This window comes from Desmodus rotundus, chromosome 12 (assembly GCF_022682495.2).
Source record: "Desmodus rotundus isolate HL8 chromosome 12, HLdesRot8A.1, whole genome shotgun sequence".
In the NCBI taxonomy this organism is placed as follows: domain Eukaryota; kingdom Metazoa; phylum Chordata; class Mammalia; order Chiroptera; family Phyllostomidae; genus Desmodus; species Desmodus rotundus.
Window position 1 is genome coordinate 64,754,416 of NC_071398.1, and position 27,788 is coordinate 64,782,203.

The 27,788-nt window shown below is 52.0% G+C and overlaps 1 protein-coding gene across 2 annotated transcripts in view; it reads left to right on the plus strand.

The window, feature by feature from the left end:
• VANGL1 (VANGL planar cell polarity protein 1) overlaps nucleotides 1-27,788 on the plus strand; it is a 50,597-nt gene that overhangs the window by 7,107 nt on the left and 15,702 nt on the right. For both annotated transcript variants that reach the window (XM_053915107.1, XM_024570441.4), the window contains exons 2-4: nucleotides 2,011-2,214; nucleotides 14,806-14,938; nucleotides 18,999-19,606. In XM_053915107.1, coding sequence (XP_053771082.1) covers nucleotides 2,144-2,214; nucleotides 14,806-14,938; nucleotides 18,999-19,606 — 812 coding nt within the window. In that variant the 5' untranslated portion in view covers nucleotides 2,011-2,143. The remainder of the gene's footprint in view (nucleotides 1-2,010; nucleotides 2,215-14,805; nucleotides 14,939-18,998; nucleotides 19,607-27,788) is intronic.

Consider the following 27,788-nt stretch of genomic DNA (forward strand, 5'->3'; position numbering starts at 1 on the left):
AAGGAAAGACGAGTGTGCTGGTGAAGTCTTCCAGGAAAAGTGGGGGTAGGCCTAAGAGCAAAACTAAGTTGTTTTCAAAATGCCTGACATTCGTTTTCACATTCACGGTCGCCCCAGAAATAGGCTGCCTTATTTCTGTTTAAGGGATGAGGAGCCCCGAGGCTTAGCGAGCAGTGGGCTGAGGTGCTAGCCCAGTGCCGTCTGACTACAGGTGAGCTGCACGCAGGTGAGCCCCCAGGTGGGAAGGCAGTGCAGGCCCTGCTCTGCCCCACTCCTTTCCCAGAGCTTCCCTCTTCCTGAGAGAGACAAGGGGACATCAGGTTTCAGAACCAGACCAGTGGACTGACAACCACGACTTCATTTACCTAGAACATACTTGGAGCCACTTCTGGGAGCGCTCACACTTGTGTAGCTTCTTTCTTTCTCCTGTTAGATACATTTCACAGGTGCCGGTTCAGAGAGGTTGAGTACTGCGACTGAAGTCACACAGCTAATAAGCCAGTAAAACCTGGTTTTGGGACCCAGCTCTGGGTACTATATCTTCAGATCAACCCCGGGAAGATGGTGGCTCGCTCATTCACCCTGGTGTGACAAAGCTGGAGACTGGCGCTGGAGGCCGTGGCAACTCCCAGGCCGTACTAGACAGGGGAGGGCCCTGGCTGCCACCCAGCTCTCCCTCTGCTTGCCTGGGGCCCTGGTCGGCAGAGGAGGATTCAAAGGATGAGTCTCGACATCCACCCTACATCCAGGACCTGGGAGGCTAGCTCTGGGCCACCGACCCCAGAGGGGGAAAGTGCCCTCTGAGGGTGGGGGCTGTGGCGGTTCTCAGGGGATTCCCTCCACACCTGCAGGTGGTTGCTGGGGTGGGGGTGGGGGTGGCGTGACCCCACTCCCGGCCCCAGCCCCTGCAGGGACAGGGACATGGTGTTTGCAGGTCCTTTGTTGTTTTCTTCACACTTCCCTTCTTGGCTCTGTTTGCAGTTTGAGCTCCCAGGCACCCAGAAAGGAGGAGCCCTGGTGGGCGGAGACCAGCTCTAGGGCGATGGCTGCAAGGGAGGGGCGCCACTCCAGTTTTCTCGAAGTTAACATGTGGGGTCCAGGAATTTACTTGGAAATGTTTCTGATTTATTTTTATTGCCAAGCAATATCCAATGGAGATGTGGGAAAAGACCTAGGAGCCTGCAACTCATAAATCACCTGCTCCCTTTTTCTGATGTCCCTCTTCATCCTTATCTTTACATACGTGATTTTATAGCATCGTAACTGCAGGGTAGATCCGTGTGCTCAGGGCGCTGTGGCCGGCCTTTGAAACCTACCGGCCGTCGTAAACATCTCCCGTCATTTAAACAGCTATGTGATGTTTCTGTGCAGCTATCATTTAAACAGCTATGTGATATTTCTTTGGGTGGATAAACCTACTCCCCTGTTTTGGGGGCATTTAGATTGTTTCTAGCTTTTTACTGTTAAAGACAATGCAGTAATAATTGTTTTTCTTTCAAAAAGAAATTAGTTCCCTAACATAAATTCTCAGGAATTTGGGTTCCTGGTTTGAAGAGACTGAGAACTTTTTTTTTTTCCTTTAAAATTGGCCTTTGGAAACTATGACCAAATCCCTTAAAAGTGACTTCCTTGCGTATCATTTTTGTGATCAGCAAACCAGCAGTGGGGGCAGGGCCTGGTGTGTGGGGCTGTGGGAAGCCACCTCCCCCAGCTGAGTCTCTGGGAGCCAGGCTGTGTCTGGGAAATGGCCCAGGGCCAGGTGTCACTCACCTCCGGTTTTCTTGCGGCTGTGGTTGGGGGGCGGGAGGGAGGTTTGCTCGCCGGTCACCTCCCTGTCTCCCTCCCAGGGACCTGGGGAGCTTGTTGCTGCATGAGTGGAGCATTTAGCGTCCAGAAGCTTTGCCCTTGCTCACTTGTCCAGTAATGGAGACCCCAGAGGAGGCGGCCGCTGTCATTTAGCTTCCAGGTTGGCTCTGAAGGTTGATACCTGTTTTTCCCCCCTGCCCCCAGGATTTGTTCCTGCTGAAGAGTGGCTCCTTGATTCCCAGATGCTTTGAGGTTCCAGGAATCCAGTCGGTGGACTTCTCTACCTCCACGTAGAAACAGTACCTGCTCCTTCATCAAGAGCAAGCTGTCCGCTGCTATGGATACCGAATCCACGTACTCTGGATATTCTTACTATTCAAGTCACTCGAAAAAATCTCACCGACAAGGGTATGTAAGCTGTGGACGGTCCCACCTTCCTTGCTGGGGACACTTGCAGGTCACTGGGGCGTTTAGATTCACTTTCGGGCCGTGTGAGTTGCAGGGCCGTGGGGCCGGGCCTTCAGTCCGTGTGCTTGAGAAGAGCATCCAGCAAGCGCTGGGAGAAACCATACCACCACACTGCGTTTTATTGCTTCCATTACAGTTGATGACCCTAAATTTCTCACAACTGACTTCAGATTAAAGTTCCTCTCTACAGTGGAAATGTTTTTTCACTTCCAAGTACTTCTCAAACATGGCACTTCTCCCAAAGCTTCGTGAAGAATGGAAATGGAAATTTTTTAAAAGCCGTGTTAATTTGTTGCTTTTCGGCCAAAGCTGCTGCCTCGGTCCATTTTGTGGTGTTAGCCACGAGGCTTACATGGCGAGGTGGGATGGGCCTGGCGCTTCCTTCTCTCTGACTAGTCTTCCCATTGAACGAACTCGGGCCTTGAAAACACTGTCCTGGGTTCCTGGGGCTAACCCCTCCCCCGAGCAGAATGCGCAGGGGCGCACCGATGCTCACGGAGCCTGCTGTGCAGACCTACTGAGTGCTTGGAGAGTATGAGTGACTGAAGAGGAGGCACCGTGCTGCTTGAAGCTGCGGGTACTCAAACTCCAGTGCCACCGCTTCTTCAGACTCATCTGTGGAATGGGTACAGCAGTCGCCTCCTTGCAGGGTTGTTGAGAGGTTATTAAATGGTGCATGTAAAGCATCTAACAGAGCACATGGTAGGGGGTCGCTGGCCCATGGCTGCATCAATGCCATGAATGGCCATGGCATTTCAGCCCCAGAGTCAAAGGCCCCATCTGGCCACTTCCCAGAGGCCCACAGGTGGTCCAGCCCTGCATGGCCTGGGCAAGGTGACAGGCGTGTCCCTGACTGAGCAGGTCCTCATAGGAGCAGCTGAATGCAGGTCCACACGCAGGAAGGGGCCTGGCAGGGGTTCTCCCGGCTGCCAGGAGGGTCCTCCACGGGGAGGTGACTGGCGGGGACACTCGTTTCTCTGCTGTCCGCCTGTGCCCATTCAGTCTTCCACAGGTATGCATTCTGCAGTTAAAAATGTGAATGGGACAAAAAAGGGTAAAAGAAGGGTTTTGAAAGACATTTAATGGCATATAAATGTGTTCGTGAGGCCATGGTGTAAAAAACAAGGCTCACCTCTTCGCAGGTTGTAACAGCTCTATGTTCTTACGATAAGGTGGGTGTGAACAGGTTGCCCGTGTCGGTCCCTGAGTCATGAGGGATCTGCATCTGTCTCTGGGGTTAGGACGGTTATGGGTGCTTTATTTTTAAACTTTCACAATTTTCTGAGTTTTCATGCATTGCTGTCAGAATCATAAAAATTCGGGGAAAGGGCGTACGTGGGCTTGTGTGGGATCCCAGGTGAGCCCCAGTGATCACAGCGGTGCAGCCCCAGATTTCCGCCGCGGGGTGCACACACCAGACTCGTTATGAAATAGCAGGAACAGCGCTTGCAAAGCAGCGAATCTTCGGGCCTGCCTGGGAAAAGCCATTCCTTGTCCCTGTGCCCAGCTTCCCTTTTCCACGGAGCATGATGGACGTCGGAATTTGGGGCTGTCTTGGTGTTCGGCGATGAATGAGGGGGACACCTGGCAGAGTTCTGGGTGGGGACCATCTCCGGTGTCCTTTATCTCCATGCGTGTCCCAACTGTCATGCCTCGGGGCCCCTGCTATGCTCGGCTGTTTCCTCGGGCCTCTAGGGGCCCCCAGAAACTGATACAGAGCCACAATGCCCTTGTAGAAACTGAAAGAGACTATAACTTTCAATTTTAACAGCATGCAGAACTCTTAATGCCTTCCCCGACCCATGGGGAAAGTACTTAGCAAATGATAATACAGGCTGTGACTTCTAATGAATTGATCGAGGAGCGTTACTGGAGGCCGACGCGGGACACCTCTGGGTGAAGGGACGCCATTTACAGTGTGCTCCACGCTCTTCAGGAACAGGCAGCTCCCACGCGTGGGGAGTCTCTGTCTGCGGCCGTGTGGGATCGTTGCTGTGGGGCAGAGGTTGTCGCTCTTGGTCAGGACAGAAAGAACTTGAAGAAGTGACAGCCCCCCCCCCCCCCCCCCCCCCCCCCCCCGTCCTGAGCAGGCCCTCGATCCAGCCAGGAGCCTCTCACCCCCCGGGCTGTCCCTGGGAAGGCCCCTGTGCTCAGGGCCTCGTGGGGAATTTGAATAGGAGTGTACGAAAGGGGAGGGACCTGGCTGTTGGAGGTAATTTTAGTAGAACTGTCACTCAGGGAGGAATTGCGAAGCGCACCAAACTTGATATGCCTGATGCCACTGTGATCGACTTTGCGGGAGGGGCTGGGTTTCAAGCAGATGACAGGTGACTCTATTCTAGCAAAGAGGTTAGTACCCTGGTTTTGTGACGTCTGTCATCTCCAGAGGGTGTCCAGTTGAATTGCTGGGGAAAAGGTGCGGCCTCGGCCGACCTCGCCTGATGTTGCACCCACTGACGCCAGAAACAGACGTTCGGAGACTTTCAGGACGTTTACAGAGATGTTACTTTAATGGCCAACTCTTTTAACCTGCGCAGGGGCGGACTCTCGATGTGTCCCGGAGACACTTGCTCAGAAGAGCTGCAGATGAGAGCCGCGCCGAACGCTCACAGGCTAGCTCTTTTATACAGTGAGAAGCAAGCAAGCAAGTTACAAAAGCGGGAGTTGCTGTTATCTCTGCATAGCTCTTGGCTCTGGAGGAACATTAACCAGATGTTAAAACTTTCTTTTGAAACCCTGTCTCCTGTCGATAAGAACCACCTGTCCCACTTAATTTGTACCCTCAGTTTAAAGGGTCCAAGCCTGAGATGAGTCTGGCGCCTAAAGTTTTATGGCCCTCTAACTAATTGGCTGTAACTCAGGGCCCTCTGCAAATCACATATTGTTTACCTTTACTTTGGCCGACAATGTTGTTTCTCTCCCCTATCTATTCTGGTGACCTTCAAGAGGTTTTCTGCTTAGCAATGCCTATAATTGCCTAGCTCTCTTTCCTAGCTCCCAACATTCCCCCATTTCCTTGTTGGCACTTATGAGTCAAATCCTTGAATCATACTAATGACGATGGGGCTACAAGTTAAACAGGAGTATAATTAATAAAAGCCTACTAATAGAGGAAATCAGGGTAGTCGGCTATGGGGACATCTTATAGATTCCTGCGTACTACGTTGGTTTTCCTAGCTTTTCCTGTTCTTTCAGTCTCTTGGTTAAGACCTTAATACTATCTCTAATTATCCCTAAATGATTAGCATAAAAGCAACAAGTTTCTTCTAATGCTGCGCATAATTCTTCTTTCCTTAAGAACAATAAATCTAATCCTCTCCGATTTTGGAGAGCTACCTCTGCCAATGAATCTACCTGTCTTTCTGAATAAGCTACTTGATCTTGCAGCAGAGATATGTCCTTAGAGAAAATCTGCAAAAGCTGTCTCAACTCTAATTCTCCCTGAATGAGGGCTGCAGCACTGAGTGTGGTGGACCCTAAGATCCTCACAGTGGCTACTATGGGTATAAGCGGAACTCTCTTCTCCCTAGTCCTGGAGGGGAGAACAAAATCTGGGTTTCCTGCATAGATACACTTGGGGAATTATGTACCCAGTTACACAAAACTCTGGATAAGAAATTGGTGGCAAACAATGGTACACCTTGAGTTCTGGATCCTATTACAAATCCCTTCTTGGGGCCCTCCTCTTGGCTGCACCCTGCTTCAATCCTTCCTTTCAGATATATCACCCCTTTATAATTATATAAAGGACAATGGACGAAGGTCTCATCTTCTTGTAACTGCTTCCGGCTGGACATGGACGTTGTCCTACCTAACCTTGGGTCAGGGGTGCCCTGAAAGGGGGTGCAGCACGGAAGGAGTCCTTTCCTGTAAGGGGAAGGACCTTACAGAATCCAAGTCAGTTGGCTGTCACTGCGAAGTTGCAGGCTCGGTGTCTAAAGGCTGGCCTTACTGGACAGTTGACATCCTCGTCGTATTCTGGAGGTGAAAACAGACTTGGCAAGAGAGTTGGAAGGCACAATTAAATCATAATTACTGAATAACAAAGGCAGGCACCTAGGTAAAGAATGGCTCATCTGGAGGAAGGTGTATGAGACATGCTACACCTATCCAAAACCCTGTGGCTCACTACACTTCGCTCGGGCTGAGGGGAATATATCAGGATTTCCCTCCTTTCAGATCTCTGGGCCCTTTCTGTTTTGGCTATTAGGACAGAAAAGGGAAGATAAACTCTGAAGTGAAGCCTACAGACCGCCCGAACCCTTCACTAACTAAACTACCTAGTTTAACTTTCAAATGAAAACAGACTTTTAAGACAGTTAGCTGCATGATTCTAATATCTAATACTGAGCATTGTGATTTTCCTCAGACCATGATTTTTCTCCTTAAGATCACCCTCATCATTATTAAAGAGACTACTTTGAGTCCAACTTTTAATTCTGCCTGTTTGTTTGCATAAACATACCAAGAGCAGCCTGGATTGCCTATGATCTTTAAGTTCTCTCCGCTGGAACTCACTCAGGGAACCTTTAGACTGACTTTAGTCTGCCCCTCAGGGCACAGAAGCAGAGCCACACATCTGCCACCTGGCTTCGCCTGTACCAGTCGTTTTACTTAAATCCTTGAGGCTTCCGTTGTGCCCACAGGTTCCTTTTTAGCCATCTTTCAGGAAAGCAACATTTGTTCCTTCCCTGGAAAGACTGCCATGAACCGCACAATTAACCAAGGTACCAGGCTTCTTCTTGTGGGCTTTTGCTAGCTTTGCAAGTCAATCCCAGTTCCTCAGGGCTTCCTGGTGACAACCAGAACCCAGACATGCCTCCTTCAGGCGTGACATTCCAGTCAAAGTATCGGTTAATAAACTACTATTAATGACTGGTCTTAATGGATTTATGCAGAGAAACCTTATGTCATTACTCACTCCTTCAGAATGCCAAATTCTGGAGGGATCAGATAGGGAGAAAAATACCAAGTGCAAAGGAAAATCCTTTTCCTTCTGATATCCTTTCATACACCTTCTTCATTTACATATCTTGCACTTTCCCTTGTTCACTTTCCTACAGAGTGTGAAGTTTTACCATCCCTGGAATCCTCAATTTTCTTTTCAGAGAAGATACAGAACAAAATATAAAACACAGACAGAGTTCTATAAGAACAGTACACAGGTAGAGGCATCCTCTTGCACCAGTGCGTCTACTGGGGCCTCCGCAGAGACATGCCATTCAGGTCCGGTCTCTTGGCAGAGACATGCTCCTTTGCCTCAGGCTGAAACATACATCAGGCCTAAATGACCCTTCCTGGGTCCCGAGTGGCAAAGGCATTCTCTCTAACCGGTTACAGGCGACCTTTGCTAGGTCTTCAGGTGACCCTAACTAGGTCTTCAGATACAGGGGGTTTCTGATCAGAAACGGAAGCAAAATGAAACCACATTCCTATAAAACCAGAAAACAAGTAGTTGAGGTTTCCTTTCCTCCAGGTTTAAAACTTTCACAACCTTTCTATATATTTTTGCCCATCTAGATTTAACTACAGTTTACCTTTAATCCCTGCTCCTTTCCCACCCTGGGAAGGACTGTACTTAAACTCAGTAGTTAAACTCAGTCCGTGGCAGCCAAAAGTCCCTACCAGTACAGGCATCTTCTACTCAAAGTCCCTAGATATGCAGGGACATCCTGCAGCTTTCTGAAGATTAGACCTTGCAAACGCCCTATCAACTCCGCCCTCTGGGCTGAAGTTCCTTCTGGCAGGGCTTGCTGCCAAATGACTTCAGTTTCTGTGGTTACTGCAGCCCCCGCGTAGGGCTGCCCTTCCCTAAGGAAACTACTGCTATCCGAGAACAGAATGAGCTCTGGTTTTTCGTATGCCTCATCCCGCAACTCTGGGCGCACACCTGTGACCCGCTCTAATATTTCATGGCAGCTATGCATGATGGTTGGATCAGGGGCTAGCAGCAGGGTGGCTGGACTCAGGGCTGCGCTTTTCAGGAACTGGACTGCTGGGGGATTCAGCAACTGCACCTGGTACTGAGTTAGCCGTGCATTAGACAACCAGCGATCAGGAGAGGATTTCAGAATTCTCTCTATATGATGCTCCCCAATTATCTGCAAATTCTGTCCAAGGGTGAGCTTGCTGGCCTCTTTCACTAGCATGGCTGTGGCAGCCAGAGCTCGCAAGCAGGCTGGCCACCCTGAGGCTACTGGGTCCAATCTCTTGGACAAATAGGCCACAGGCCTTCTCCAGGGTCCTAAAGCCTGGCTCAGCACTCCCTTTGCAATGCCTCCGTTTTCTGCCACGCACAGCTGGAATGGCTTTTCTAAATTTGGCAAGGCCAGTGCAGGTGCAGATACCAAAGCTGCCTTAAGCGCCTCAAAGGCTTGGTTCTCTTTTTCAGTTCAAGTTATATTTCCCTCCCCTTCTCCCAACACAATCTTTGCAACCTCCTTATAGATTCTTTCCCTTTGCTCTGAGATAAATAGTCTGACAACCATCCCAGGTTGGCTGGTGAGTCCTAAATATAGTTTCTAGTAGGGAAATTAATTCCTGCGGTTTCTCAGAAAATGGGGGATTCTGATGTTTCCAATTATACAGATCACTAGTGGAGAAAGGAACATATATCAACCGAGGGGGTGCTCCGTCAGGGGCATCCGGTCCGGGCGGTGCCTCACGGAGTGGCAGAAGCGCCGGAGGTGCTGGGGATACTGGAGCCTCCTCCCCTCCTCTAGTTTCCCCTCTGGTGTGAGGAGGGCTCGAGAGTGTCCCTCCCTCCTCCGGCTGGGTAGAATGCGGCACTTCCCTCCTAGGGTAGGGAGGGAGCGCATTCAAGGGGTCTAACACGTCCTCCCCAGGACCTGGTAGTGGGGGGTAGAGTTCAGGCACCCTCCACTCTCGTGGCGTGGAGGGCTCCGGGGATTTCTTTTGTTTCCTCTTCCCGCGGCTAACAGAACCGTCCTTCCCGGGAGGCACTCCTTCTTAGACATTTCTGAATATAGCCTGGCTTGTCTGGGGCTATATCTACCCACACATTGATGTAAACTATCTGATCAGGGTGTGGGGCTCTATAAACTGTGGCCTGAACTGCAAACAGTACCGGGAGGTCAAAAGTCCCCTCTGCAGGCCATCCGACACCAAAAGTCGGCCACTCTAGCTGGCAAAGAGTCTGCAGGAACTCCGGATCGAGCTGCACGCTCCCGTAGCCGCGTGCACGGCGCTGGAAATCAGAAAAGTTATTCAAGATGCAATCAAGCAGGGAGTTTGGGGTGGACTCCCGCTGGCCCATTTTCATAAGGGTTAGTTTCACATAACTGAGACAAACAAACAAAACAAAACAAACAGAAATGACAATTTACTTTCACTTCGTCCGCCTGGCCTCTCCTCTCGCGAGGACTTAGGTCTGTCTTAGCTAAGGCTGCCCGCGTAGAGTCCGGGTTAAACTCCCAGCCGTTATGCCGTATGACAGACTAAGGAACCGCAGGTTAGGACCCACGCACGCTCCGTAGGCTGTTGCCCGTGGAGCCACACACTCTGTCCTCACACGCTCAAACAAAGCGGCCGCACTCATACTCAGACACACCGCTGCGCTTCGCTGCGAGCCCTGACGTGACCGGTCACAACCTGAACAGAACAGAAACCAGGCCCACGCGCGGCGTGGTCACAACCTGAACAGAACAGAAACCAGGCCCACGGGCGGCGTCCCGGCCGGGGTGGCCTGGGTGGGGTACAGCGGCGTCCCGCCTACCACCTCAGGCAATACTTCGCTCCGGAGCCCAGATACAGACAGAGGATCCTCCCAGATACTTACCAGGCTCGAGCCCGCGTCCTCCCCTCAGTTTCCGAACCAGACCTCCACCTAGGGAGAATCCCGCTGGGGCCTCCAAATGTTGCACCCACTGACGCCAGAAACAGACGTTCGGAGACTTTCAGGACGTTTACAGAGATGTTACTTTAATGGCCAACTCTTTTAACCTGCGCAGGGGCGGACTCTCGATGTGTCCCGGAGACACTTGCTCAGAAGAGCTGCAGATGAGAGCCGCGCCGAACGCTCACAGGCTAGCTCTTTTATACAGTGAGAAGCAAGCAAGCAAGTTACAAAAGCGGGAGTTGCTGTTATCTCTGCATAGCTCTTGGCTCTGGAGGAACATTAACCAGATGTTAAAACTTTCTTTTGAAACCCTGTCTCCTGTCGATAAGAACCACCTGTCCCACTTAATTTGTACCCTCAGTTTAAAGGGTCCAAGCCTGAGATGAGTCTGGCGCCTAAAGTTTTATGGCCCTCTAACTAATTGGCTGTAACTCAGGGCCCTCTGCAAATCACATATTGTTTACCTTTACTTTGGCCGACAATGTTGTTTCTCTCCCCTATCTATTCTGGTGACCTTCAAGAGGTTTTCTGCTTAGCAATGCCTATAATTGCCTAGCTCTCTTTCCTAGCTCCCAACACCTGACCCGTGGGTCTGGAGCACCGGTTCCCTGAGATGAGTACAGCAGCGGCCAGCTGTGGTGAGGACCACCAGGACAGTGCCTGCGGGGTCCCTCAGTCCTCTCCTGCGTCCTCACAGCTGTCCTGGAGTGGTTGGGAGGCGGTGCCCCCATTGACCAGCTGGTGAGACTTCGGCCCAGGGGCATCACTGTTTGCTTGAGGTTCCCAGGCTAGTGGGCACCTGCAGCAGGTATCAGGCCCATTTGTTGGGTTTTGGAAGCCTGTGCTTTTTCCCTGGGCTGGGCAGGAGTAAGTGGCAGGAAAACAAATGGAAAGGAAATGAAGAGTAACTCATGTGACTAATATGCCACAATGCATTGTCCAAAATAGGGCTGCCTGAGCCGCGGGGCTGGGGCCTTTGTTCCCAGGCTGCCCAGACTGAGTGCGAGAGGAAGCAGGGAGAAAGGGCAGGTAGTGGGTGGTAGTGAGGAGGAAAGGGAGGGGCACCCGGTGGGGCCAGCTTTCCCCAAATAGAAAGAGCAAACAACAGCCACAGAGCCAAATCCGCTTCCCAGGAAATGCGGCTGTAAGTGGGACTCGATGGGGAAGCTGGCTGGGGAAGCTGGCGGGGAAGCTGGCGGGCGAGAGGTTTGCAGCAGCTGCCAAAGGCTCAGCTCTAGCACCGCCCGGGTAGATGCGTTTATACACACGTAGGTACAGACACATGCCATGCCGTGCACATTCTACCGGCCCCTGATACACACACATGTGCACAGATATGCTTGTCTTTCTCAAACGGTCAGAGGTTGTGTGGAAACAGACTGAGGGAGGAAGATACCAAGAGTCCTGTGGCCGACACACCTGTTCAGCAAAGGCACGCAGGTGATCCAGACCACCTGGAGCCGGAAAGCGCCCAAGTGTGCCTGCGCTTCTTTCAGTGACTTGGTCGCCTCACTCCCGTGGTCTCCGGTCTGTATCCTCTGATGGTCTTCACCACGGGGGAGCCCTCTCCTAGAGGACACTCGGCCCTGCCTTGGAGTCACGGCGATGGGAGCGGTTGGCATAGACGTTGGGGACCTGTTGCACCAAGGCAGCCGTACTGTGGCTGTAGCTCTGTGAACTGGAAGGTGCCGATGGAGAAAGTGTCTTTGTTGGACGAGTCTATCTAGTGTCGGCTCAGACCTCCCGGGGCAGCCACACAGGACCAGCGCTTCTGTAAAAGCTGCAGGACAGTTCTGGCTCCCGGGACAATAAGGAGTGGATGGGACCTTCACAGTCGCCTCTCACTTGGCTATGGCGGGGAAGCTCTCACCGCTGGGTGTCCTGTGTCCCAATGCACACTGCTCTGAGCCGTTTTCCCAGCCTCACCCCCCTAAGGCTAGTTTAATGAAGAAGCCACCAGACACTGCGACCTTGTACAGCTGAGGGTTATACCCATATCGCTCTTGATTGAGCCCCTGCTGTATACAGGGCATTTCACACACAGGCCAACTTCCAAGCAGTTAGTCCAACAGCTCCCCTCCCCCAGGAGCGTTTGGGTGGGAGAGCCTAGGGGAACGATTCCCGGGTCACCTGGGGTACTGGTGAAAAATGCAGATTCCTGCTGTCTCCCTCCCCAGACAATTCTCGGCGGGTGGCGCCAGCGAGTCTGTTCCCAGATCCACACCCCCGGGGACTTCTCTGCACACTCCAGTTTGGGAGGCGCTGGTTTAGGGTTTCTGGCTCTGGGGATGAGAAGCCTCCCTGGGTTATCAGATAATGGGCTCTTATCTGGTTTACCTCAGATGTCACCAGAGCAGTCGACAGACAGGCAGTCCCTTTCAGGTGCTGTTGGGCCCCTTACAAACCAGGCTGGGTGGGTGGGCGGTCGGACAGGCTGTTTCCAGCCCTGGGTGTTCCCCACCTACCCTCTGCCTCGCAGGGTTCAGGCTCCAGGAATTGGCACTCAGAAAGCATTTTGATTTCCAGTGGAATTTGTGCTGTCACAGGATTTGACCCCTGGGGCCAGTGGACAGATAGATGGGTTAGGGGAGCATGTGACTTGACTGATGGCAGAGAGTGACAGAGGTGAGAGCAGGTGAGGAAAGGGGAAACAGTAAAATCGAAGGGGAGGCTGCTAGGTCTGGCCCAGGGGTGGGGAGACCTGGGGAACCTCGGTTCTAGACTTTGAAGAGTTCACTCTTGACATGGGAAGTCTCGTGCAAAACTTCCCATGTTTCTTATTGTTTCTCACAGTGAGTCCTTTGGAAGTGATTAGTTTTGGCAGCCCAGGGTGTTGGGCACTCTGTGCTCTCCAAGGTCACAGCCCGGCCGTGACTCCTAGCAGCAGCCTCGGAGGCACATTTCATAGCTGTAGTGGCTCCTCCAGCACAGGGTGTGGGGAGGAGCCATCGGAATATTCATGCTGCAGAACCTTCCTGTGGCTGCTCAGATCAGTGTGGCGTAGCACGGTGTCAGCCGAGGTGGCCGGAGTGGGCCTGGGCTCAGATCCTGCTCTGACACTTACTGTGACTTTGGGAAGTCACTTAGCCTCTTCGAGCCCCCGTTTCCTTGTCTGTAAAGTGGGGACAGGATTACTGGTCTCGTAAGGTTACTGTTGGGTTGGAATGAAATGAATACAATAAAGCACTTAGTAAAGTGCTCTAAGAATTGGGGGGGAGTAGGGGGGAGTGATTGGCCTTCACCTCTCAGATCTCCCGGCTGTTTCCCTGGTTGCCTGGTTAAAACAAAACACCCGAGCTGTTCAGAATACATCTATTCCTAGACTCTGATTTACGATAGATTGTAATGGTAAACCATTTAGAGATTAGAGATGCGTCACCCGATGAGGCAGAGGCCTCCCAGCTCTCTGAAGGACTTAACCAAAGCTCATCCTAGGGAGGCACCGATAAGGCAGGATTTGGAACGCAGGCAGTCTGCGGGGTTCTGTTAGCTAAGTGGTAGGTTACAGGAGGTGGATGATGGAGGGAGGGAGCCTTCCCAAAGTCAAGTCCCCATTCTTTGCCTTGGCTGAGAAGAAACACTGTAATAATAGCTACTGCCTGTTGAGCCCTATTCCACACTCCTGTGCTGGCTTTACCTGCTCTGTCTACGTGGTATTATTATCATCCGTGTCTCACACACGAAGCGGAGGTGTCCAGAGGCTGAATAGCGTGTGCGGGGCCACACACCTCGTAGGGGCAGAGCTGAGGCCTGAGTGTGTGTCCCCAGGGTCAGTGTGTGCAGTGCTTCCGCCCTGCCGGGGACTTGCGGGGAGGAGGGCAGTGGGCGAAGGAAGGTGGGCTGAGGTCAAGGCTGCCTGTGGGACTGGAGGTTGAGGGAACGTGCTCTTGGCCACCGAGGGGCCGGAGGGCCAGCTCCCATGGGCTGTTGGTGCCCAGGTGGTGACTTCTGAGCTTTGCAGAGCAATTGATTCCTTTTGCTATTTCGGGAAGGACCCAGAGCAGGGGGCTCTTACAGCCACTCAGGGGAACCACCTAGAATTAAAACGACTTAGCAGCCTGCTTTCCTTTGGAGGCCTGAACACACACACACACACATGCATGTACACACATGTACACACAAATGCACACACACCCATAGACACACATGTGCACACCGTGGTGTCATTCGACCTAGCTGTTGTTTGTTTCTGGGGGTGTCGTTGAGTTCACCTAGAACTTGTAGGAATGCCTCTTAGTCTGAATTTGAAGGGGTGAGAAGAAACGGTTCTCTGTGCTGGTTTAGAATTTCCTTTCTGACCCAAAGGTGTGAGGTGACGTGTGTCCCAGATTTTTTTGGACAGACCCAAGCTTGAACATTGTGCAGCATTGTCCTAATAAAAAGGTCCTAAAAGATAAGTTTAGTTAAATAAAAAGCAAACCAAGGCAATCATTTTACAGTACCAGTGTGCTTTAGCTACACAAATTCTAAAATCCGCTGTTTTAGACTCTGAAAAAACATGATTGTGGAAGGGAAATACTAAGGAGGGAGCAAAGATCAACTTACTCTTTGCGAGGGCAACTGTGTGTTGTGTGTGTGATTTTCCTAAATTCAAAATGGAATGTACAGTCTATTTTGATGAGAATTAATTAAGTTGGGGAAAAATGTGCTAGCTGATTATCTTTCTTCTTCAGGGAAAGAAACAGAGAGAGACACAAATCACCCCGGAATAAAGACGGCAGAGGGTCAGAGAAATCTGTCACCATTCAAGCTCCCCCCGGAGAGCCGCTGCTGGCCAACGATGCGGCTCGGACGGAGGAAGTGCAGGTGAGGATCAAAGGCAGCCTGGAAGCTCACTGCCCTTGGTCAAGGCTCCTGTCGGTAAATGTTTTTCTAAGCCGTGTTGCAATAGGTTCTCTGGGGTTTTTATCTTTATTTTTCCAGCATGTTGATTAGTTTATCTACGACCCGTGGTTTCTTGTTGGCCTAAGGACAGCCTGTCCTGCCATTGGCTAGCTTGGGGATTCTTCTGAAGTGTGGTTGGCGGGCTTGCTTTGAATGGTGTTGAAAAGAAACCAGCCAGGCAGACCTCAGGGCAGAGGAGGGAAAAGTTAGGGGCTGCAGTCTCCAGACTTCCTGCCGTGGAACAGGGTAAAAGAGGGAAGGCCACTCCTTCCAGAAGCCCAAGTCGTGTGGGGAAGAAGAGCAGGGTGGCTAGGACAGCCCAGACAGAGCGTCACAACTGGCCACGAAGTAAATCAGTGGCTGCGTCCTCAGATGCCCGGTAGGCAGACATGGATGCATGAAGTAGGTCCTAGACATACAAAAAGGCAAGAGCATACCAGGCAGGCGTGGGGATGAACGGCCACCTCTGGCGCCCACTGCAGCATCAGGCCGGGCAGGGAGTGGGGGGCAGGGGAGTCTGTGCCGCCCTGGAGACTGCATTTCCTCTCCAGAGACAGACATGTCTTCCTGCCCAGTGGCACAGGGATTCTGTGTGTGCACCTTTCCATATTTAAGAAAAGCTGGAAATCGGGATTTTATGTGAAATCACCCAACTTTTAAAGTGCAGTTGACCTGTGAACAACACGGGCTTGAGCTGTTGCGGGTTTTTTTCATTAAGTAAGTGCAGTCCCGTAAATGCATTTTCCTCTTCCTTATGATCTTCCTCAGCATTTTCTCTAGCTTACTTTATTATGAGAAAACGGTATGTGACACACACAAAATGTGTGTCGATCCACTGTTTGTGCTGTTTGTAAGGCTTCCGGTCAGCAGTAGGCTGTTAGTAGTTAAGTTTCGGGAGAGTCAAAGTTACACGCTGGTCTTCCACTGTGCGCGGGGCTGGCGGGGGTGTCAGTGCCCCCAACCCCCACATCGTCCAAGGGTCAGCTGTATTGGTAATTTATGAATTTTCTAAATAAAATGTTTCGTGGGTTCTTCTCTCTGGGCCCCTGCTGCCTGGCAGCCCACTGGAGTGAAACAACGTCTGTGTGTAGCTCAAACACGCATGTTTGCGTGTCCTCCACAGCTCTCGGAACACATGCCTGTCCAGCCTTGGCCTCAAGTAAACCGAGGCACGCACACACAGCTGTGGAGATTCAGGACTGTGGATAAATCTGTGTGTGCCTGTAGGTATACCCAGCTGTGCACTGAGAAGCGGGTGGATGGACTGAGCTTAGAATCCCCCAGAGTATGCAGGGTGCTCTCGGAACCCCGAGCTGCAGCTGGGGCATGAGTGTGGGGTTTGTCCAGTGACAGTAACAGTCTGTAGTTCGGGGTCAGAGGGTTGGAGGGGTGCTTGGATGGATGGGGCCGGTCCTGAGAGTGGACATCCCGTGGGTGCTGCAGGGGGTCAGTTTCCTCCCAGGTGTGGATCCAGAGGCGCTGGTGGCCCATACGAAGGCATTTCCTCTTTGCAGCTTCCCTGCACCTGGTAGCTGTGTCGGGAAGCTCTGGGCGTTCACAGAGGATGACGACGTGATGGGAAGAGCATTGAATTGGGCATTGGGAGGCCGTACTTCTCAGTAGTGTTGCGACCTTGGGCAGTCACCACCTTGGGGGGGCCTCCGTTTCTACACTGAAAACGGAGGGGCGGGGATTAGAGGATCTTAGATCCTTTTTCTGTTCTAAGAAGCTCAAGCTGGAGAGGGCCCTTTGGACACCAGCCTTTTTCCGGCACAGACGGGCACACATTCTGGAAGTGCACAGGGGGATTTAGTTAGCGTCCCTTTGGCAGGACAAGAGGCGAGTGGCTAAATCAGAGCAGTGCGGTGGTCAGCAAGGTGACCGCAAGGGGCTGCTAATGCTTTCGGTGTTGGTAGTCAACGGAATATTAGGCCCCGTACGAAGCGTGGAGCCCAGAACTGTCTGCGCCGAGAGTGATTCTGTGACCTCACCTTGGATCAGAGCAAGTTGTCCGTCTTTGAATGGTGGCTGTTTTTTTCTCTGCTTGTGATTTTTTTCTTTTCAAAAAATTGAAGTAAACTTGCATGCAGAGAAATGAACTAACGTGTATAGTCTGAAAAATGTTAAAGGCTGAATGACCCCGTGTGACTCACACTCCTATCCATACACATATTTCTCTTCCTCCAGGAAGTCCCCCCAGGTTCTTCCCAGTCAGTCCCTGGCCGCTGCCCCCACCTCTCCAAGGCAGGTCCTGGTGTGATTTCCAGCTCTGTAGATCATTTGCCTGTCTTGGAATTTGATACAACTGGAGTCACGTTCTTTTGTTTTGGACTTTTTTTTTTCCCCCCCTCAGCATAATGATTTTGAGATTTGTCCGCGCTGTGGTGCTTCCGCAGTTCGTTCTTTGGTGTTCTGCTGAGTGGTGTCCCATTGTGTAAATACACCGCGATTTGTTACGCATCCTCCCCATGGACAGACTTTGGGTTGCGCCGTTTGGGGCTATTATGAGTAAAACTGTGAAGAACATTCTCGTACAAGTCCTTTGTGGACATATGTTTTCATTTATTGTGATATAAACCTGGAAGTGGAATTGCTGGGCCATATAGTTAAGCACATATTTAAATCTATATGAAACTGCCAGACGAGTTTTCGAGAGCGAGTGTATCATTTTGTACTTCCCACCAGCAGCGTTTGAGCGGCTTGGTTGCTTCTGTTGCCGTACACAGTCCTTTCTCCCACGTGCGTGGCACCTGCAGCTCTCCGAGCGGAAGAACTGTTTCTCCACAGGTCGCAACCTTTGCCACCGCCGCCGCTGCTTGGCATAGCCTGTCCATTTCGTCTTTTTTATCCTTATGAGATTGGAGGTTGTGGTTTGGTTAGGAGATCTCTATCTTGCTGATTCAACTATCAAACTCGATTTTTCTACGTTGGTGTCTGACACATTACTTTCACCCACTCTGACTTTTTTCCAAGTTAAATCATGTCTTAATACACGAAGCTCTGAGGCCCAGCCTCTTTGGACCCCAAGTGGCTTTTCATCGCCTCCTCGCTCCGCCGCTGCTTTGAATGCAGTCAGAGTTGCCAGCGAAGTTCAAAAATTATTTAAAATCCTGACAGCTGGATCTTGTTCAGCGAAGAGACTCATTACTCTAACTAGAAACTACCACAGAGTTTAAAAAGAGAGAGAAAGCAAGAAAGAAAAAGACAGACACGTTGTAATAATCCTGGTATCGCCGTGCCTTTGACGTTGAGTTTGCCATGAGAACGGGGGAGAAAGCTTCCGCTGCCCTGGCTGCAGACACGTGGATTTGCTCAGCTTGTTCGGCGAGAAGCGTTGTCCAGGAAGTGCCTGGCACTGGTGTTTATAAATGGGTCTTAAAATTGTTCAGGACCTTTTAAAAAAGTGTGTCCTCGCGGCAGGCAAGCTTTGACTCGTTCCAGGTCAGTTCCCTCGCTCTGCCTTTCGCTGTTCAGAGCTCCTGGGGGCACTTCCAGAAGGTGGACTCTGTAAGCCTCTGTAACCCAGGCACGACCTGAGGAGAGAATGCGGAGGGTTTTCTCTCCTTGCGCCACAGGCGAACTCGTATGTCTTAGTCCCACAAACAGCAGGCTGTTTATTGCAGGCCAGATAGCCCCTGACCGCCCCCCAGGCCTGTCAAGGGGCTCCCACACAGGGAACGGTAGCCCGGGTGGGAGTCTCCCAGACACACACAAAGTTTGAGAGTACGCTCTCCCTGTTTGTGAAGGTAAATAGATCATGCGTTTTGAAAATGTTCAATGAAAGTAGTTAAAGTTTAAAGTGCCTGCATTGAACGAGGTGAGCTTCTATTTTCTAGGAAGCCCGTGCTGTGGGGGGGGGGGTACCCACCCACCGGGGTGAGCCCTCCACACCCACCCTGTCCCCAGGTTCTCGCTTTGTGGCTTTTCACCAAGGGCCTGCTGCCACGTGTGGCTCTTCACCCTCCTATGTTCTCCCCGCCAGGATGACAACTGGGGAGAGACCACCACGGCCGTCACAGGCACCTCGGAGCACAGCATCTCCCAGGAGGACATCGCCAGAATCAGCAAGGACATGGAGGACAGCGTGGGGCTGGACTGCAAGCGCTACCTGGGCTTCGCCGTCACCGCGGTGCTTGGACTTCTCGTTTTCCTCACCCCCATCGCCTTCCTCCTGTTACCCCCCATCCTGTGGAGGGATGAGCTGGAGCCCTGCGGCACCATCTGCGAGGGACTCTTCATCTCCGTGGCCTTCAAGCTCCTCATCCTGCTCATCGGGACCTGGGCGCTCTTCTTCCGCAGGCAGAGAGCGGACGTGCCGCGGGTGTTAGTGTTCCGCGCCCTCCTGCTGGTCCTCATCTTTCTCTTCGTGGTTTCCTATTGGCTTTTTTACGGGGTCCGCATTTTAGACTCTCGGGACCGAAATTACCAGGGCATCGTGCAGTACGCGGTCTCGCTCGTGGACGCTCTCCTCTTCATCCACTACCTGGCCATCGTCCTGCTGGAGCTGAGACAGCTGCAGCCCATGTTCACGCTGCAGGTGGTCCGCGCCACCGACGGCGAGTCCCGCTTCTACAGCCTGGGGCACCTGAGGTAAGGGGCGCCGGGACGCTCAGGGGGTCTTCGACAGGGGCGAGGGCCGGGACCAGGGTGTGACTCTTGAGGAGTTTCCAGAAGAGCTCTGTGTGTGTGTGTGTGTGTGTGTGTGTGTGTGTGTGTGTGTGGCGAGGGGTGGGGCATTCACGCACACTGACTGTCCTGACTTCCGGGTGGGGGTGGGGTGCAGTTGCTGGCTCTTACCTAGGTCAGAGTTTAGTTGGATCTGCTCTCAAAGTTGTTGGCATCTCCCAAAAATGATGGGGAAAGGATATGTAGTGATGGCTGCTGGCCTTGCCCCTGAACTTGGCCTGTGAATGATGGATTAAGCGATCAGCAGTTCCATTTGCTCAAAATGGTACATCTGGTTTGCCCTGTTGTACCAATGGAATTACTGTTTTCTCCTCTCTCAGCGGGTCCTGGTTTGGATGGTACATTGCGTGGCCTCCCTAGGGACCCTCCAGTAAAGAACCTAGTGCAAGCGAGAGAGACTTCCAACTTGTAAGGGTTGGCTGTTTTGAAGATGTATGCATGAGAAAAAGTTAGAAATACATTGAGATGTCATGCTTCACATCTGTGCATAAAACCTAATTATTTTGTGGTTAATTAAAAGAGCAATAATCATCATTCATTTATTTAATTTTATTTTGATTCATCCCAAGGTGAGCACTGGATACAAAGTGACGTGTTTAGTCTTCAGAGAGCCCTTCGACTTTGGTATTTTTAACCCCTCTTTACAGATGAGGAAGTGGGTGTTGCGGAATTTCAGTAATTTGCACAAATCTCCTCAGGGGGGTCTGAGTTAGTGTCCTCATGCTGGCATCTCCCTCTTGTGTCCACTGGCCTCGTGTCCTTTCTTCCACAAACCACCACTCTGGGGGACAGGGGCCGCATCTTGTGCCCCTGGTGCCTGGTCTGGAGCTTGGTGCCCTCCTAGCAGTCACGTGGTTCCCCGCCGACTGCATCGCCTGCCTTGTCTGACCTTGCCCTCCCACTGGGCTCCCCCACCTCACCAGGCCATATATGCCGACGTGTGTAACCTGCTTGGTACCTGGTCACCAGTTCATCGCAGCCGTCACTACTGTGGTGTCGCTGCTGCCAGAGGGCACCCGAGTAGGAATCAAAACAGTGGGCTTTGTCATATTTCTGGCTGGGGCCCAGGAACGTGGCCCAGCACCGGTCTGGATGGGGTCACGCTGCCAGACCCTCTCTCACTCCCCGGGCGCAGCCTGCTGCATCTTGGATCAGGTGGTTGTGCGTTCGGGGCTGCGGCCAGCCTGACCCACCCTCGCAGGGAATCAGCATCTGATTCACACGCTCTGGGCAGCCAACTGAGACATTTCAAGTCCTTTCAGGTGCCTTTAGCAAGCTCAGACAGCTTGCTTTTCCGAATTTTATGCTGGAGCGTGAGCAGAAGGCTTGTATTAAATATCTGTGCTGTGCAGAGCCCAGGACTGGGGCCCAGAGATGGGGGTGTCTGCCTTTGAGCTCTGTGCCCCGAGAGAGACCAGTGCGCCGCCGTGCAGGGGACAGTTGCCCATTCAGGCAACTGGACGGGAGGTGGGAATGCAGGACGGGGGACTCCAGGCTGTGGCTGCAGTAAAGTCTGGCGGGAGGCAGTCTGTCTTGGAACAGGACAGGCTTTGAGGACGAGTGAGGGGTGGAGAAAGTCCTGCTCTGGTCCCAGTAGAAATGAGCGACCTGTGGGACTTTGTAAATCTAAGTGGCCGAGACACCAGTAGGGAGGCCCACTGTGGTTTTATGTTTTGGCCTCAGCCCTAGCTGGTGTGAACCCCACCTGCGGAGGTGACGAGGGGACGGCAGGCTTCTCACCTTAGGTGGTTGGGGTGGTGGGGTGACCTCCCCTCCAAGGCTCCCCATCACTCCCCCAAGACTGGATGGGGTGGGGAGACAGGGGGCAGGGACAAGCAGAAGAGCCCAGGGCACTGGGCCTGTGGGATGCTCAAGAAGTCGGTAGCAGTGCTGGCACCTCACCCACTGTGCTGCCCATAGCTCTGCTGGCCGGGGCGGACCTGGGCGGGCCGGGGTGAGAGAGGCTGGGCTGGCTGTGCAGTGACCCGCAGGTGGGCTGCAGACCTCTCTCATGGTTGTTCGCACCGTGACCAGCAGCTTTTGGGTCTTGACTTGCTGACGTTGAAGCTGTTAACCCCAGGGAGGCGTGAAGGCTCCCGTGTCCGGCAGCCCTGGGGGAGAACATGTCCAGGTGGCCCCAGTATCTTCCTTTCAGCTCCTCTCCAGGGCCCTGTTTCCCCTCCCCCTGCCTTGCTCACACGGATAGCCGGGTTATGGGGCAGAAAGAGGGCTGGAGAAGGAGAGGCGCCTTTGTTCACAAATAGAGCCCTCAGACAGAGCCTGCTGCCCTGCCGCGGCCATTGTCATTGTCAGGAGCTGGAGCACACCGGCCTCTCTCCCTGCGGGCGCTGTGCAGGCTCATCACCTGCAGGCGCTTGGGCTAAATCTGGTCCAAACCCAGCAGTGGCTGGAAGGGTCGCTGGGCCAGAAATATAACCTCTGAGCGCTTTTGTGAAGTGTAGAAACAGACAGGAGGGAAGGGGGGTCAGGATAGACAAAGAGCGAGCCCTGGGATGAGAACAGCCGGGTTTTTCAGGCCCAATGGGAATCCCAGGCCCCTCCACGCACCCTTTATGTAAAGTCCTCCCCACAGCAAAGACCTGTTGGGCCGAGGCTCTTTTTGGTTTTGTTTTCAAAGGTGATTTTCTTGAATCAGCTGAGCTATTTTTGAGAGTTGTCTAAAGAATGCCTATTCTTTAGTTCCTTAAAGAAAATCTGCTTCTTGTTAGCTCTCATTAAAGGGCCTTGCAAGGGCCCTGCCTGTTGGCAGGAGTGGAGTCACGGCTTATTTGAAAATGTCCAGAAATGTAAAAGGTTATTGTCGTACAAAGTGAGATAACATAAGTAGATTAAGAGACTTCCTAACCTTTGCCCTGAGCCTGAGGGAAGACAGAGGGCTTTTTGGGGGTTCCTCCTGCCCCTGGGGTGGCGCAGGTGGTGCAGCAGTGTCGCCCTTTACCGTGGAGGGTCCCCGGCCGACGGTTAGGGGGCCTGTGCAAAGTGCAGGGGCCACCTTCCCCTGGGCCACACCCTGCCCTGTGCTCTGCACAGCGTCCCGGGGTCTCAGCACAGTTGGTTTGTGATGCTGCACACATGCCGCTTGTCACTTCCCTGGGCCCCGTTCTCTCAGGGAGTTGCTCACTTTTCCAGGATTTTACCAAAGATTAGTGAGTTTTGATCTAACTGTGTTTGGGGGGAAATCCAGAAGAGAAAAGAGACTAAAAATAACATTTAATTATCCTAATTGATAATTTCTCAGGTTTTTTTTTTAATCCCCACCCGAGGATACATTTATTGATTTTAGAGAGAGAGATAAAGAGAAATGGCAACATGGGAGAGAAAAACATACTGTTTGCCTCCTGTACTTACCCCGACCAGGAATCGAACCCACAGCCTTTTGGTGTATGGGACGACCCTCTAGCCAAGTAAGCCACCAGCCAGGCCAGGGTGATAGTTTCTGTTCTGAAATCTTTAAAGGTAAACACTGTGGATATTGGAGCACAGAGGCCAGTATAGCTGCCTGACTCCGAGGTACAAACAACCAAACCCTTAACAATTTACACAGTCCTTCCCGAGTGCCGGCACCTTCTAGGCTCTTACCATGTAACTCATTCAGCCCTAACGGGCCTGCAGGGTCAGCACCGTCACCCCATTCTCAGAGGAGGAATCTGGGGCACCGAAGAGTGAAGTAGGCTGTCTGTGACCACACAGCTTGGGATGGTCGGGATGAGGGTCTGAGCCCAGGCTGTTTGCTTCCAGGATAATCTTAACCGCTTCACCATAGGGCCTCTGGGTAGCTCTGTTGTGCTCATGTCACTGCTGTAAGAATGCGTGAAGGGCCCTGGCCGGATGGCGCAGGTGGCTGGAGCGTCATCCCATACACGAAAGGTTGCAGGTTCGATCCCTGGGTAGGGTGCGTGTGGGAAGGAACTGATCCATGTTTCTCTCTCATTGATGTGCATTTGTTTGTCTCCTCCTCTCTTCCTTCCTCCCTCTAAAATCAATAAATATATCCTCGGGTGAGGATTTTTAAAAAAAGAGCACAGAAAAGAACTCATAAGCATTTTTGAGTGCTTACCATGTTGCAAGCTGGGTGCAATTTTTAATACATTATCGCATCCTATGTAGCTCATAGCTGTGGGGCTGGCGTGGAGGGAATGAGGAGGGTTGTCGGGCTTGCAGTCCGCAGCCATTTCTTAGCCCGTTGGTTCTTCTCTTCAGTTGGTTAGCAAACTTACAACCCAGCAGTGAGTGGGTGTGAGTCTTTGGTCAAACCTTTTTGACTTTCGGTACGTCCCTTGTCCCAAAGAAGACCTGTTTTATCTGTCTATCAATACTGTATAAACTACCCCAGAATTTCACAGCGCAGAGCAACATTTTATTATTTTGTTATGATTTTTCACAGTTCTGTGGGTGGGCTCGGCTGGGAGGGTCTTTTGCTGGCCTGGCCAGGGGTCCCTGTGTGATCACAGGCGTGTGGGAGGCAGCTGGGGCTGGGCTTCTCTCCCTTCCTGTGTAATCCTCAGTTCTCGCCCTCCCGAGCCTGCTTTGGGGAATAGTTTCTTACGAGGGTAGCTGGACTCCTTCTCAGGGTTCCCGGGGACTCAGAAGCAGACGCTCCCAAGACCTTTTAAGGCTTAGCCCTGGAGCTGGCCCAGCACTACTCGCCCTGAATTCGCCTGTCCAAGCAAGTCCGAGCCCCAGCCCAGATTTAAAGAGAAAGGACTGTGCACGGTGCAGAGCCCTGGGCAGGTTGGCTTCTTGGGGTTCGTGATGTGGGAGACTCCCACGGCCACGCCAGGCTGCCATCCTCAGAGCCTGTCTGCTTGTTCTTACTTTGCACAGAGCACTAACAGACTTAGTGACTGACTTCTATGCCTCAGAAAGTCCAGAAGTAACATCTTGTAAGTGGAGGGGGAAGAGCTCTTTGTAAGGAGGTGTGTGAACTTCAGTGAAAAGTGATGGCTGATCGTCATCAGTAAGGAGGGACTGAAGCCACAAAAGCAGACAGAACTCTCGTCTTGGCCCTCTGGGAAACCTATCTGTTCACAGTGGCCGGTTCTGTTGGGTTTTCATTTTGCTAAAGCTCCATGGTAGCTTACAAATTGGCCTTGGCCATGGACCTTTTTATCCAGGCTCTGGTTACCTACCACAGAACCACCTGTGCTGTGGGAGAGACAGTTCTCAACTTGCTTTTCGAACAGTGGGAGTTTTGCTTGTGCGTGACCGTAGCATGGCCGTGCTGAAAAGGACCTGCTGGGGACTGAGTGTGCCCCTCCCCAAAAAGTTCACAGGTGGAGATCGGGTCAGAGGAACCTGTTTTTGGATAATGGGCAACAGGACAGGATGCCCGTGTGATAAAGTGGCAAAGACCTTGGCTGACTTGTGCTCCTGTCCTAGTGGTTTGTGGCAGGTAGGACTTGTGCCTGATGAAGTTGGATATTTAGCTGAGGAGACTTCCAAGCAAAGCATTGAAGATGCAGCTTGGGTCCTTCTTATCCCTTCTAGTGAAGTGCAAGAGGAGAGACAGGAGTTGAAGAAGGAACTATTAAACAAAAAGGAATCCAAACTGGAATAATCAGAAGATTCTGAGCCTATCCAAATTTTTTTTGATTAACTTTTTTTAATTAAATTTTTTTTTCGATTACAGTTTACATTCACTATTATTGTGTGTTAGTTTCAGGTGTACAGCATGGTGGTTAGACAGTCACATACTTTACAAAGTGTCCCCCTGATACCTACAGAACCCACCTGCACCGTGCACTGTTGTTATATTACTTACCGTGTTCCCTATGCTGTACTTTGCCTCCCGTGACTGTTTCATAAGTACTGATCTGTGCTTCTCAATTCATCTTTTTCACCCAGTCCCCCGACCCCCTCCCCTCTGGCAACCATCAGTCTGTCCTCTGTATCTATGAATGTGTTTCTGGTTTGTTTGTTCATTTATATTGCTCTTTAGATCCCACGTAAAAGTGAAATCAGATGGTAATTGTTTGAGCCTATCCAGATGGGAAAAAAAAAAAAAGATGAAGCCTGACCGGAAGAGAACACCAAGGCGTGGCTGCCCACCCGTTTGATAACATTTGATAAAGAGATTAGTGTGGGCGTGAGCAGGGGGGTTGAAGCAGCCATTCCGGGGAAGCCAGAATGCAGATGAGGTTGCCCCAGTGGGAACAGGGGCAGCTGGGACTAAAGGGAACAGGGAAGGAAGGCTGCTAACACACACTGTCCTTCAAGAAAAGGGAAGAATGAGGCGCAGAGCCTTGAACCAAACGGGAATATTCTCAAGAGTTAATATCTGATGGAATGACACTGATAGGTTTTGAACTTGCTTGGGACCCATCATCCCTTTCTCCCTTCCAGTCTCTCCCTTTTGGAATGGGAGTGGCTGTCCTGCGCCTGACCCATCTGGGTGTTTTGGAAACACAAGCCTTGTCTGGTTTCACACACTCACAGTCGGAGAGGAATTTCACCTCTGTATGAATTGTGCCTGGCGTCTCACCCGTACAAGATTTGGATAAGACTTTGGACTTCAGACTCAGCTGATGCTGGAATGAGTTAAGACCTTTGGGGCTGCTGGGATGGAATCAATATATTCTGCATGTGAGAAGCACATGAATTTGGGGGACAGGGGGGCTGGAATGTAAGGGACTGAATTGTGTCACCCAAAATTCGTAGGTGGAAGCCCAAAGCCCCAGTGTGGCTGTATTTGAAGATGGGGCCTCTAAAGCAGTAATTAAGGTTAGATGCATTCGTGGTTCTGATAAAATCAGTGTCCTGATGAGAAGAAACACCAGAGAACTTGCACATTCGTTCTCTTTGGACCAGGGAACGGCCATGTGTGAAGGCAGCCAGAAGATCCTGCACCAGAAACTGGATTGGCCAAACCTCTGTCTTGGACTTCTAGGCTCCAGGACTGTGAGAAAATAAGTTTTTGAGGTTTAAGCTTCTCGTGCTATGGTGTTTTGTTATGGCAGCCCGAGCTAGGACAGGAACAGATTAGGTACGCTGAGGACTTTTGACCCCAAAGCCACAGGACACCACGGGATTGATGAGCAAAGCTCGAGCGCCGTGTGGCACAGAATTGTCCCTTCTCCAGCTCACGCCTGCATCCTCCCAACCTGCGTGGGGGCCTCGCTCTCTCGCTCTCTCGGATGCACTTTGGTTTTCCAGTGGGAAGTGAGAAAGGGAGGGTCTCCTGGGGAGATTAAGGTTATTTCAGTAATTCCAGGATATTTCCAGCTGCCCTTGAAATCTTGCGTCTGTGATTCTGGGTCAGATGACCTCCAGGTTGGGGATCACTGGGTCGGGGACCCCCACCCACGCGTGTTCAAAACCAGCATCCAGGGCCCCGAGGACCCAGCCCCATAGGCGGTGGAGTTGGGGGTGTTTTTAAACAGCCATGTTGTTTATAATCATGACTTCATAGACAATTTCATTTTTTTACAAATGTGCGTTTTGTTTAATTGCTATTTAGTGAAGATACTTGCCAGGCTTCACCCCCACTGCCTGACAGAGCAAAGGCCCACAGTGAGTGAGAGCCGAGGAGTAGCTCTGGGGAAGGATGCGAAGGCAGGCCCAGAGCTGCCGCCTGCCCGGCCCCTGTGGTGCCTGTTCAGAGTGGATTGACGGAAGGCGCCGGGCACTGCAGCCCTGTGCTTGTGCAGGTACCTGCCAGCATCGGTCACAGCCGGGATGCCTCCCTTGCACGGCATCCACCCCCAAGGCTTGCCCTGCGGCCCAGAGGAGTCACCCCCACAGAGCGTGGCCATGGAGGGGAAGGAGCCCGTGGGTGCGCAGCTGGGGTAGGTGGCTTTCCTGCAGGGCCACAGGCGGGGCTGGGCGGTGGATCCGCTCCCCAAATGGTGTGCTGTTCCTTTTCCTGAAGGACTCCTGCCAGGGCAGGGCAGGGCCCAGCGTTCCACACACTCACCCATCAATGGATGGTTGTGATTTGACACAGTGCGTGTGAGACACTGACGCATGACCGGGCAGAGGGACAGAGGTCTGCTTTCCCTGCCCTGCAAAGCCGCTGCCTGGCTCTGCTCGGTGTCTGCAAGCAGAGGTCCACTTGGCCAGGCTGATC